The sequence below is a fragment of the Scyliorhinus canicula genome, chromosome 2, assembly GCF_902713615.1.
Source record: "Scyliorhinus canicula chromosome 2, sScyCan1.1, whole genome shotgun sequence".
In the NCBI taxonomy this organism is placed as follows: Eukaryota; Metazoa; Chordata; class Chondrichthyes; order Carcharhiniformes; family Scyliorhinidae; genus Scyliorhinus; species Scyliorhinus canicula.
Window position 1 is genome coordinate 146,339,477 of NC_052147.1, and position 13,549 is coordinate 146,353,025.

General features: G+C 54.4%; 1 protein-coding gene across 1 annotated transcript in view; it reads right to left on the minus strand.

The window, feature by feature from the left end:
- The window catches only part of LOC119959010, a 316,096-nt gene that overhangs the window by 283,915 nt on the left and 18,632 nt on the right, over positions 1 to 13,549 (minus strand). The window contains exon 9 of the mRNA XM_038787558.1: positions 10,960 to 11,124. Within this exon, the coding sequence (XP_038643486.1) occupies positions 10,960 to 11,124 (165 nt within the window). The remainder of the gene's footprint in view (positions 1 to 10,959; positions 11,125 to 13,549) is intronic.

A 13,549-nucleotide genomic window follows, 5' to 3' on the forward strand; every position in this document is an offset into this window, starting at 1 on the left:
AACTTAATTGAAGCCTACTCGTGACAATAAGCGATTTTCATTTTTTTTTTTCATTTCATGAGAACGGGCCAATGTGGGATGTTTCTGCATTGTAGCCAAGAATCCGAGAGCAATCAGCAATTCAGCTGCAAATTGTGTTCATTTAGAGAAGTGTAAAGTTGCTAAGTTATATGGAAATGATTACAAAGGACTAAAACTGAAATGGTTTATTTAGGGTTCTTTAGCAGCTCTTACATGCTGAGTGTGTGTGCAGTCATCACACTTGTGGTGGCTCCCATCACACCACACATGCGCAGGTCCCATCATGCCACACATGCACAGGTCCCATCACGCCACACATGCACAGGTCCCATCACTCCACACATGCGTAGGTCCCATCATGCCACACATGCGTAGGTCCAATCATGCCACACATGCGTAGGTCCCATCATGCCACACATGCACAGGTCCCATCATGCCACACATGCACAGGTCCCATCATGCCACACATGCACAGGTCCCATCACGCCACACATGCACAGGTCCCATCACGCCACACATGCACAGGTCCCATCATGCCACACATGCACAGGTCCCATCACTCCACACATGCGCAGGTCCCATCACGCCACACATGCGCAGGTCCCATCATGCCACACATGCACAGGTCCCATCACGCCACACATGCGCAGGTCCCATCATGCCACACATGCGCAGGTCTCATCACGCCACACATGCGCAGGTCCCATCACTCCACACATGCGCAGGTCTCATCACACCACACATGCGCAGGTCCCATTACAGCACACATGCACAGGTCCCATCACGCCACACATGCGCAAGTCTCATCACGCCACACATGCACAGGTCCCATCAAGCCACACATGCGCAGGTCTCATCACACCACACATGCGCAGGTCCCATTACAGCACACATGCACAGGTCCCATTACAGCACACATGCGCAGGTCCCATTACAGCACACATGCACAGGTCCCATCACGCCACACATGCGCAAGTCTCATCACGCCACACATGCACAGGTCCCATCAAGCCACACATGCACAGGTCCCATCATGCCACACATGCACAGGTCCCATCAAGCCACACATGCGCAGGTCCCAACATGCCACACATCCGCAGTTCCCATCACACCACACATGCGCAGGTCCCAACATGCCACACATCCGCAGTTCCCAGCGCGCCGCAGTTGCTCATTATATTCCAAAATCCAAAAAATTCCAAAATCAGATACACATTCAGCCCAAAGGATTTATGATAAGGGATGCTCACCTGTATGTGCAATCAAAAGGTTAAGAAACACCAGGGGATTGGTGAAGGTGTTGGCTTTGCGAATTGAGGTCTGTGTCCCAGGGCTGATAGATGAGGACCAAATGGGGTTTGTGAAAGGGAGACAGTTGTCGGCAAATGTGAGGAGGCTGCCTAATATGATTCTGGTGGCGATGGATTCCGAAAAGGCTTTAATCAGATGGAGTAGGAATATCTGTGGAAAATGCTGGGACAGTTTGGGTTGGGGCAGGAGTTTGTGGACTGGGCCAGTTGCTTTACAAGGCACTGGTTGCAAGTAAACCGGGTGAGCTTGGGATATTTTGGGATGGCACAAGGCAGAGGTGCCCGCTCTCCTCGTTGCTTTTTACCATTGGCAATGGCGCATCGAGTACCGAGGAACTGGTGCGGGATTGCACGGGGGGTCGAGCACAGGGTTTCGTTTTACACGGACAACCTGTTATTATATATTTCGGACCCATCGGGTGGCATTGACAACATTATGAGGATTTTGAAAGATTTTGGTCGATTCTCCGGGTATAAGTTGAGCGAGGAGTTCCTGATTCAGACCAGAAGCCAGGAGAGGAGGTTGGGAGAGTTTGGGTTTAAGGTGGTGGGGGCGAGCTTTAGATACTTGGACATCCAGGTGACGCCGGGTTGGGCGCAGCTAAATAAGTTAAATTTGACTCTGCTGGAGCAGATGAAGAGGGATTTTAAGAGGTGGGATCTGCTGCCACTGTCATTGGCGGGATGGGTACAGTCAGTGAAGCTGACGGTGCTGCCAAAGTTCCTTTTCATATCACAGAACTTTCCGATCTTTGTCCTGAAGTCATCCTTTAAGAAGGTTAAAGCGTTGATTTCGGTTATGTATGGGCGGGGAATACCCAGTAAGTCAAGAGGGCTCAGTTTGAGCCCTGATCTGTGCTAATCATAGGTTTGCACCCAGGGGATTGGATGTAAGGTTCCGGGGGGTGCCCACAGGCAGGGATTGAGAGATTCGGGGACCTGATCGTAGACCTTTGCAAAATTAGAAGACTTGGAGGAAGAATATGAGCTGCCCAGGAGGAATGGATTTTGTGAGGAGGGAAGTGCCTTCCTTTTCCGGGTTGCCACCCTTGGGGCTCAAGATAAGGTATTGTCGAGGAAAGGGATAGGGGAGAGGCAGGTGTCCGAGGTCTACAAGGATCTGATGGACTTGAGGGGGACCCCGATGGTGCTTCACCCGATGTATGCTTCACCCAATGTCGGTGTCTATGTATTTAAATTGGGTATTTTATGTTTTCCCAATGTATTCTTTTCATGTAAGGATTGATCTGTCCGAACTCTACGCAGAACAGTACTTTTCACTGTACCTCGGTACACATGACAATAAACAAATCCAGAACCAAGAGACATAAACAGAAGTGGGGGGGGTGGGTTGGAGGGCGGGAGATGGGAGGAGGCTCTGCAGAGGGTGAATGCATCCTCGTTGTGTGCAAGGCTCAGTCTCATTCAGTTTAAAGTAATCCAGAGGGCGCATATGACGGTGGCAAGGATGAGTAGGTTCTTTGAGGAAGTAGGGGGAGGCCCATGAATCATGTCCACATGTTTTGGCCGTGTCCGAAGCTAAAGGATTTCTGGCAGGGGTTCGCAGACGGAATATCCGAGGTACTGGGAGTGAAGGTGACCCCGAGTCCAGGGGTAGCAATATTTAGGGTGTTGGAAGACCCGGACGTCCGGGGGTGAGAGAGGCAGATATGTTGGCCTTTGCCTCCCTGATAGCTCGGAGACGGAGTTTGCTTTGGTGGAGCGGCTTTGAGCCACCGAGAGCGGGGGTGTCCGTGAGTGACCTGGCGGAGTTCCTGAGGTTGGAGAGGATCACGTTCGCCCTGTGCCGGGTCAGTCCATGAGTTCGTTTAGATGTGGAGGCGGTTCATTGACTTCTTTATTTCGAAATATTTTTATTGGTATTTTCAATTTATACACAGTAACACTTTACATTTAATATATACAGTAACTGTGATTGACATTGACTGTCTTGGTGTGTCTTCCATCCCCCTCCCTTCTCACCATGTGCCCCCCCCCCCCCCCCCCCCACAACCCCTCCTTGATATCGTCGTAAAAAACGGCGAGCGGCGATTCGTGGCGTGGGTCGGGCGTGGGGGCAGAGAATAGCGGGAGGGCATGAAAATTGTCGGGAGGCCCTCCCGCTATTCTCCCACCTGGCGTGGGGGGTGGAGAATCGCGCCCATGGAGTTTGAAAGGATCAAACAGAGTAATTTTGATAGGTGGATAAGGGCTTTGAAAATAGACCAAACGTATGAAGCTCTCAGAGAAATTTACTTCTGAAGGAGTTTAAAAATTCAATTCCTGATGTAGTGAGAACTCATGTGGAAGAGCAGAGGGTTAAAACTGCGAGTTTAGCAGCAAAAATGGTTGTGATTATGAATTAGTTCATAAATCAAAGCTTGGTTTCTGACATCAGTTTCAGCCTGTGAGGGATAGAAAGTGGAGACATGAGAAATACTCAAGTGGTAGAGGTAAACGGGTTTGGATGGGAGATAATAATGAGCGTGTACCTCAGATTAATAAAGAATTCGAAGAAGGTGGTAAAGAAATGAAAAGTTTCAAATGTTTTCACTGTAATAAACTAGACCATGTCAAGTCACAGTGTTGGTGGTTGAAGAAAAGCACTGGGAAGGCTGATGTGATAAAACAGGATAAGTCAATGGGGTTTGTTGAAGTGGGAAAGGAAAGCCCAAGTGAAGCGAAGGAGGTTGGATTGGATTGGATTTGTTTATTGTCACGTGTACCGAGGTACAGTGAAAAGTATTTTCCTGCAAGCAGCTCAACAGATCATTCAGTACATGGGGAGAAAAGGGAATTAAACAAAATTCAAGAAAATACATGAGAATACATAATAGGGCAACACAAGATATACAATGTAACTACATAAGCATTGGCATCGGTTGAAGCATACAGGGTGTAGTGTTAATGAGGTCAGTCAATAAGAGGGTAATTTAGGAGTCTGGTGACAGTGGGGAAGAAGCTGTTTTTGGGTCATTTCGTGCGTGTTCTCAGACTTCTGAATCTCCTGCCCGATGGAAGAAGTTGAAAGAGTGAGTAATCCGGGTGGGAGGGATCCTTGATTATGCTGCCCGCTTTCCCCAGGCAGTGGGAGGTGTAGATGGAGTCCATAGATGGGAGGCAGGTTCGTGTGATGGACTGGGCGGTATTCACGACTCTCTGAAGTTCCTTGCGGTCCTGGGCCGAGCAGTTGCCATACCAGGCTGTGATGCAGCCCGATAGGATGCTTTCTATAGTGCATCTGTAAAAGTTGGTACGGGTTAATGTGGACATGCCGAATTTCCTTAGTTTCCTGAGGAAGTATAGGTGCTGTTGTGCTTTCTTGGTGATAGCGTCGACGTGAGTGGACCAGGATAGATTTTTGCTGATGTGCATCCCTAGGAATTTGAAACTGCTAACCATCTCCACCTCGGCCCCGTTGATGCTGACAGGGGTGTGCACAGTATTTTGTTTCCTGAATTCAATGAGCAGCTCTTTAGTTTTGCTGACATTGAGGGAGGAATTGTTGTCGCTACACCACTCCACTAGGTTCTCTATCTCCCTCCTGTATTCTGACTCATCATTATTCAAGATCCGGCCCACGCAGTCGTGTGTGTACAGGGAGTAGAGTAGGGGGCTAAGTACGCAGCCTTGCGGGGCACCGGTATTGAGGACTATTGTGGAGGAGCTGTTGGTGTTCATTCTTACTGATTGTGGTCTGTTGGTCAGAAAGTCAAGGATCCAGGTGCAGAGTGGAGAGCCAAGCCCTAGGTTTTGGAGCTTTGATATGAGCTTGGCTGGGATTATGGTGCTGAAGGCGGAGCTGTAGTCAATAAATAGGAGTCTGGTGTAGGAGTCCTTGTTTTCGAGATGCTCTAGGGATGTGTTTAGGGCCAGGGAAATGGCGTCTGATGTGGACCGGTTGCGACGGTATGCGAATTGAAGTGGGTCAAGGCGTTCCGGGAGTATGGAGGTGATGCGCTTCATGATCAGCCTCTCGAAGCACTTCATTACAACTGATGTCAGGGCCACCGGGCGGTAGTCATTGAGGCATGTTGCCTGGTTCTTCTTTGGTACCGGTATGATGGTGGTCTTCTTGAAGCAGGTGGGGACCTCGGAGTGGAGTAGGGCTAGGTTAAAGATGTCTGTGAATACCTCTGCCAGCTGGTATGCGCAGGCTCTGAGTGCACGACCAGGGATCCCGTCCGGGCCCATCGCCTTCCGTGGGTTCACTTTCAGGAAGGCCGATCTGACATCGGAAACTGTGATGGTGGGTATGGGTGAATTATGGGATGCTGGGGCACTCGACAGTGGATTGTTGGTTACCTGCTCAAACCGAGCATAGAATGCATTAAGTTCATCGGGAAGGGGTGCGCTGCTGCCAGAGATACTGCTCGGCTTCGCTTTGTAGCCCGTTATGTTGTTTAGTCCTTGCCACAACCGCCGAGAGTCTGTCTGTGACTCTAGTTTAGTTTGATATTCTCTCTTGGCATCTCGGATGGCTTTGCGGAGGTCGTACCTGGATTTCTTGTATAGGTCAGAGTCGTCTGCCTTGAACGCCTCAGATCTGTCCTTCAGTAGGGAGTCAATCCCGCGGTTGAGCCATGGTTTCCGGTTGGGGAACGTACGTACTGCTTTCTTTGGCACGCAGTCATCCACACATTTGCTGATGACGTCTGTGACAGTGGTGGCATACTCATTTAAGTTAATCGCTGAGTTCTTAAATATCCACTGTCTCTAAGCAGCTCTTCTGTCTTCTCGGACCAGCACTGCACAACCTTCTTAGCTGGATTCCCCCAAGTGCAAAAGATTGTACAGCCTGATCAAGAGGTGATTGATAAGAAGGTACCAGATCTCTTTAAAGAATTTACTTGTGTGGGTAAAGTTTACTCATGTGTACCAGGAGGAGCAGGTAAAGAAGTCACAATTTTAAGAGATACGGGACCTAGTCAATCTTTAATGGTAAGAGATGAGGAGTTATGTAGTTTGGGAGGAATATTGCCAGAAAAGGTGGTAATATGTGGAATTCAGGGTGAGAGGAGTAGTGTTCCATTATATAAGGTAAGGTTGGAAAGTCCAGTGAAGAATGGTGAAGTGGTAATAGGAGTAATAGAGAAACTATCTTGTCCAGGAATACAGTTTATCTTGGGTAAAGATATAGCTGGATCACAGGTAGGAGTGATGCCTACTGTGGTTGATAAGCCAGTTGAAAATCAGACAATTGAAGTGTTGAAGGACAAATATCCTAGGATTTTTCCGGATTATTTAGTAACAGCATTGGGCAGCATGGTAGCATAGTGGTTAGCATAAATGCGTCATAGCTCCAGGGTCCCAGGTTCGATTCCCGGCTGGGTCACTGTCTGTGCGGAGTCTGCACGTCCTCCCCATGTGTGCGTGGGTTTCCTCCGGGTGCTCCGGTTTCCTCCCACAGTCCAAAGATGTGCGGGTTAGGTGGATTGGCCATGCTAAATTGCCCGTAGTGTCCTAAAAAGTAAGGTTAAGGGGGGGGGGGGGGGGGGGGGGGGGGGGGGGGTTGTTGGGTTACGGGTATAGGGTGGATACGTGGGTTTGAGTAGGGTGATCATTGCTCGGCACAACATTGAGGGCCGAAGGGCCTGTTCTGTGCTGTACTGTTCTAAGGAAAACAAGGTCGCAAAGTCACAGGGTAAGACAACAGGAGAAATCAAAGAGTGAAGATGAAGTTGAAGTTCAATTACCAGAAACGATTTTTGATGAGATGGTTGAAAGATCGGCGATGGCGGGAATCTCGATTTCCGAAGTCCCACCGCTGACAGGCCTGTCCCGCCGGTGTGGTTTAAACCACCTCTTGTGCTGGCGGGAGCAGGCGGCGCGAGCTGGCCCCAGGGTCCGGGGGGAGGGGGCGCGAGGCGATCTCACCCCGGAGGGTTACCCCCACGGTGGCCTGGCCCGCAATCGGGGCCCACCGATCGGCGGGCAGGCCTGTGCCATGGGGGCACTCTTACGCGGAAGAGACCCCCTCCACCACGCATGTGCCGGGGTGATGTCAGCGGCCGCTGTCGCTCCGGCGCATGCGCGGACTCACGCCGACCGGCGAAGGCCTTTCGGCCAGCCGTGGCGCAGGTCGGCGGGGCGCCAACCACTCCGGCGCGGGCCTAGCCCCTAAAGGTGCGGAGGATTCCGCACCTCTGGGGAGGCCCGACGCCGGAGTGTTTCTCGCCACTCCGGTACGCTGGGACCCCCCGCCTGGCCGGGTAGGGGAAATCCCGGCCAAGAACAGGTGGCGGATGAGCCGGATATTTTTAGTTCAGGAAAACTGGCGGTGTTACAACAGAAAGATATAGAAATAAAACGGATGTATCAGAAAGCATACATGGAAGAGGAAGGTGCTGGTGCTCAGGTTGGAGGAGTGCCTCCTGAAGGTGATTGGGGAGGATCAGACAGGGCAGACAGTTGTCATCAAATGTGCAGTGTCTGTTGAATATGGTGCTTTCCCCGGCAGAAGGAAGGGAGTTGGAGGTGGTGCTGGATGAGGGAGAGGTGTTCGATTGTGTGGAGGGGAGTTATTTGTTTGTGGTATTGGAGAGGTTTCGGATTGGGCCTAAGTTTGTGGCATCGGTGAAATTGCTATCTAAGGATCCGATGGCGTGTGTGCACACAAATGAGATGAATACAGGATATTTTCAGTTGCGTTGGTGACAAGGCAGGGATGCCCCATGTCCCCGCTTCCGTTTGTGCTGGCAATGGAACCCTTGGCCTTGGCGCTGAGGTACTCGGATAAGTAGAGGGTCTGGTAAGGTGAAGGGGTGGGGAGCATAGGGCGTCCCCATATGCTGATGGCCTGCTACTGTACAACCTGCGCTCTTCAGTGGGGGATATAATGGGACTGCTTCGGAGATTTGGGGCTTTTTCAGGCTAAAAGTTAAATTTGGGAAAAAGTGAGTGTTTTGTGGTGCCTTCTCCAGGGATGGGAGTCGGGATGGGGGAGTTACCATTTCGGGTGGCAGGTATCTGGGAATGCAGATGGCTTGGGACTGGTCAAGGTGGATTTACTGAGGTGCAATAAGTTGGCAGGCCGGGTACAGATGTTTAAGATGGATATCTTGCCACGGGTTTTATTTTTATTTCAGCGCCTACCGGTCTTTTTAGAACATAGAACATAGAACAGTACAGCACAGAACAGGCCCTTCGGCCCTCAATGTTGTGCCGAGCCATGATCACCCTACTCAAACCCACGTATCCACCCTATACCCGTAACCCAACAACCCCCCCTTAACCTTACTTTTATTAGGACACTACGGGCAATTTAGCATGGCCAATCCACCTAACCCGCACATCTTTGGACTGTGGGAGGAAACCGGAGCACCCAGAGGAAACCCACGCACACAGGGGGAGGACGTGCAGACTCCACACAGACAGTGACCCAGCCAGGAATCGAACCTGGGACCCTGGAGCTGTGAAGCATTTATGCTAACCACCATGCTACCCTGCTGCCTTTTGCCAAACTAATTTTTTATGGGGGCGGAATGGTTGATTTTTTCATTTATGTGGGCAGGGAAGGCGGCAAGTATTAGGAGGACGGTGCTTCAGGGATGGCCTGGTCCTTCCAAACCTGTTATACTATTATACTATTATTGGCGCCGAACTCTGAGAAGGTGGGGCGCTGGAGCAGGGAGACAGGGCTCTGTGGGTGAGCATTGAGGCAGGCTCTTGTAAGGGGTCGGGGTTGCAGGCATTGGCAACGGCGTTGCTCCCGTTTGCTCCAGGGAAGTACCTGGGGAGTCTGGTGGTGGTGGCCACGCTGAACATATGGAGGCAATTTCAGCAGCACTTTAGGTTGAGGGCCGGATCGAAGTTGATTCTGATCCTGGGGGCCATGGGTTGATCCAGCGTGGATGGATGCTGTGTTTCGGGGATGGGAGGAGCGTGGGGTGATGGAAATTCAGGACTTATTTTTAAAAGGGCGGTTTACAAGTTTGGAGGAGTTTGGGAACCCGTGAGGGGAGGTGTTCAGGTATTTGCAGATGCTGAATTTTGCAAAAAAGATTTTCTGGACATTTCCGGTGGTTCCGTTCACCTCGTTGCTGGAGGTGTTGTCGGTGATGTGGGGGGCGGGGGGGGGGGGGTCATCTCGGCAATCTGTGGGAAGATTTTGGAGAAGGAAAGGGCGTCTTTGCAGGGGTTAAGACCAAGTGAGAGGAGGAGCTGAGAATGGCACCAGAGGAGGGGCTGTGGTGTGAGAGGTGCTGCGGAGGGTGAATGCCTCAACCTTGTGCTTGACGCTGGGGCTGAAGCAGCTAAAGGTAGTATACGAGCACACTTGATGAAGTCGAGGATGAGCCGGTTGTTTGAGGGGGTGGAGGATATTTATGAGCGGTGTGGGAGGGGCCCAGCCGATCATGTTCACATGCTCTGGTCCTGCCCGAAGTTGGGGAAATTTTGGAGATTGTTCTTCAGCACCATGTCAGCGAAATTGCATGTTGATTTAGAGCCCAGTCCCCTGGGAGCCATATTCGGGGTGTCGGGCTTGTCGGAGTTGCAGAAAGGAGCGGGGGCAGATGTTTTAGCCTTCGCCTCGTTGATTAGTTCGTAGGCGTATCCTGTTGGGGTGGAGGTCAGTTTCTCCGCCCTGTGCCTCGGTGTGGCTGGGCGATCAAATGGAATTGAAAAAGGTGAAACTTGCCCTGAGGAGTCGAGTGAATAGTTCCATAAGGAGATGGGGTTTCTTGTCAACTACTAGGGGGGAGGGGAGGGGGGATGGTGAGTTAGAGTGTTGGGGTGCAGATTTGGGGTTTTGGGTTGGTTTTATTTTGTAATGTTAGGTGTTTGAATGTTAAAATGTTACTAATGTGAATAAAATAATAGGCGTGAATCTCCGCCCCCCCGCTGGCGCTGGGGTTTTGGTGGGGGCAGGAATCGCGCTGCGCCGGTCGGTGGCTGCCCCCGCCGATTCTCCCGCCCGCAATGGGCCGAGTGGCTGCCCGTTTTCGGCGGGTCCCGCTGGCATAAATCACAACAGGTCCTTCCTGGCGGGACCTGGCTCCATGGGCGGCCTGCAGAGTCTTCGGGGGGGGGGGGATCTGGCCCCTGGGGGGTGCCCACACGGTGGCCTGGCCTGCTAACGGGGCCACCAGATCTGCGGACGGGCCTGTGCCGTGGGGGCACTGTTTCCCTCCGCACCAGCCGCTGTCAACCTCCGCCATGGCAGGTGTGGAGAAGAACCCCCTTGCGCATGCACTGGGATGACACCAGCACACGCTGGCGATCCCACGCATGCGCCAACTCCAACCGGCCGGTGGAGGCCCTTCTGCACCGGCTGGCGTGGCGCCAAACACTCCGGCACCGGCCTAGCCCCTGAAGGTGCAGCGAATTCTGCACCTTCAGGGCGGCCCGCGCCGCAGTGGTTCATGCCATTCTCAGCGCCAGAGTGGCCCGCCCTGCCGGTTCGCAGAGAATCCCGCCCAATGTTCTTTAAGGAAGGACATGTGCCGCCCTTACCCAGTCTGGGCCGACATGTGACCCCTACACACCCATAGCAATGTGGTTGATTCTTCACTGCCCTCTGTTCAGGGGCAATTAAGGATGTGCAACAAATCCTGGCCTTGCCAGTGACCCCCATGTCCCATGAAAGAATGAAGTAAAAGATTAAAAATAAAAGAAGGCGACTTGCCTTTTTCTTGACTTCATGAGCTGCAGGACTTTTCTGGGCACTTTTTTCAGTTCCTCTGATGTCTCGGTTAACACGGACTCTCTCTCCCTGTCCCTGCCAACAGTCACTTGAAGGTCATCAGGCAGGAATGCCGGGTATGGCATGGGCTGGTAGGTAATCACGTTGCTGTAAAAAAAGGCAAGGCAATAATGACCAAAGCCACAACTTGGTCAACTAAACTCCCTCCTTTTGATGGCCAGTGTATAACCCACGTTGGTGTGAAGGAGTCCCGTACCTACAGTCCTCTCACTCACCTAAAGTCCAGAGAATTTAGGCCCCATTTACTCAGCCTCTCATCATCGTACTCCCCTCTCATCAATTTCTATTCAGAAGTCACTCAGTTGCCTTCATTCAGCTCGGGTTACGCAATCCATGAGGCTGTAATCATCTCTCAGGAAGATGATAGAAATCAGAGTCAGGAGGGATATAATTCCCAGCTAAGAAGGATCTAATGTGAGAGAAGCAAAGGTGTGCCACCCAGGAATTGTGTGATGTGCTCACCAGCTGAATCCTGCACAGGACCGTCTTTAACTAAAATTTTGTTTTTGGAATATGGATGTCGCGGGCAATGCCAGCGCTCATGTCCCATCATTAACTGTCCCTAGAAAAGCAAGGGAGGGAGGTTAGCGGTTGGGGGTGGGGCGTCGGGGGTGTGGGTGTGGGGATGGGTATGGGTGCGGTGTGTTGGTGTGGGTGGGGGGGGTGTGGGTGTGGGTGCGGGGTGTGGGTGTGGGTGGGGGGGGTGTGGGTGTGGGTGCGGGGTGTGGGTGGAGGGGTGGTGTGGCTGTGGGTGTGGGTGGAGGGGGTGGTGTGGGTGGGGGGTGTCGGTAAAGGGGTGGTGTGGCTGTGGGTGTGGGTGGGAGGGGGTGGTGTGGGTGTGGGTGTGGGTATGGGTGGGCTGTGTGGGTGGGGGCTGTGGGTGGGGGGGGTGGTGTGGATGTGGGTGTGGGTGTGGCTGTGGGTGTGGGTGTGGGTGCGGGGTGTGGGTGGGGGGGTGGCTGTGGGTGTGGGTGGGGGGTGGTGTGGGTGTGGGTGTGGGTGGGGGGGTGTGGGTGTGGGTGTGGGGTGTGGGTGGGGGGTGTGGCTGTGGGTGTGGGTGGGGAGGTGGTGTGGGTGTTGGTGTGGGTGGGGGGGGGTGGGTGGGTGTGGGTGTGGGGTGTGGGTGGGGGGTGTGGTTGTGGGTGTGGGTGGGGAGGTGGTGTGGGTGTTGGTGTGGGTGGGGGGGTGGGGGGGTGGGTGTGGTGTGGGTATGGGTGGGCTGTGTGGGTGGGGGGTGTGGGTGGGGGGGGTGTGGGTGGGGGTGGTGTGGCTGTGGGTGTGGGTGTGGGTGGGGGTGTGGGGTGGGGTGTGGGTGTGTGTGGGTGGGGGGGGTGTGGTGTGGGTGTGGTGGGGGGGTGGGGGTGTGTGGGTGTGGGTGGGTGGGGTGGGGGGGTGGGGGTGGGGTGTGGGTTGGGGGGGGGGTGTGGTGTGGGTGGGGGTGGGGAGGTGGTGTGGGTGTTGGTGTGGGTGGGGGGGGGGGGGTGGGGGGGGGGGGGTGTGGGTGGGGGGTGTGGGTGGGGTGTGTGGGTGGGGGGTGTGGATGTGGGTGTGGGTGAGGGGTGTGGGGGAGGGGTGTGGGTGGGGGGGTGGTGTGAGTGGGTGTGTGGGTGGGTGGGGGTGTGGGGGGGGGTGGGATGTGGTGTGGGGGGGGGGTGGTGGGGTGGGGGGGGTGGGTGTGGGTGGGGGGTGTGGGTGGGGTGGTGTGGTTGTGGGTGGGGTGTGTGGATGTGGGTGGTGGGTGGGGAGAAGGGTAGGTGTGGTGCTGGGGTGTGGGGGGGGCTGGGTGGTATGGTGTGGGTGTGGGTGCGGGGTGTGGGTTGGAGGGGTGTCGGTGTGGGGGAGGGGGTGGGTGTGGGGGGGGGGGGTGGGTGGGTGTGTGGGTGTGTGGGGGGGGGTGTGGATGTTGGTGTGTGTGGGTGTGGGTGGGGGGGTGGGTGTGGTGGGGGGTATGTGGGTGGGGTGTGTGGGTGTGGGTGGGTGGTTGGATGTGGGGTGTGGGTGGGGAGGTGGTGTGGGGTGTTGGTGTGGGTGGGGGGGGTGGGGGGGTGGGTGGGGTGGGTGGGGGGTGGAGTGGGGGGATGTGGTTATGGGGGGGGTGGTGTGGGTGTGGGTGGGGGGTGGTGTGGGTGTGGGTGGGGGGGGGTGGGTGGGGGGGTGGGGGGTGGGTGGGGGGTGTGGGTGGGGGGTGTGGGTGGGGGGTGTGGATGTGGGGTGGGTGCGGGGTGTGGGTGGAGGGGTGTGGGTGGGGGTGTGGGTGTAGGTGGGGGGTGTGGGTGGGGTGTGTGGGTGTGGGTGGGGGGTGTGGATGTGGGTGTGGGTGCGGGGTGTGGGTGGAGGGGTGTGGGTGGGGGGGGTGGGTGTGGGTGGGGGGTGTGGATGTGGGTGCGGGGTGTGGGTGGGGGGTGAGTGGGGGTGTGGCTGTGGGTGTGGGTGGGGGGTGGTGTGGGTGTGGGTATGGGGGGGTGGTGTGGGCGTGGGTGGGGGGTGGCGTGGGTGTGGGTGGGGGGTGTGG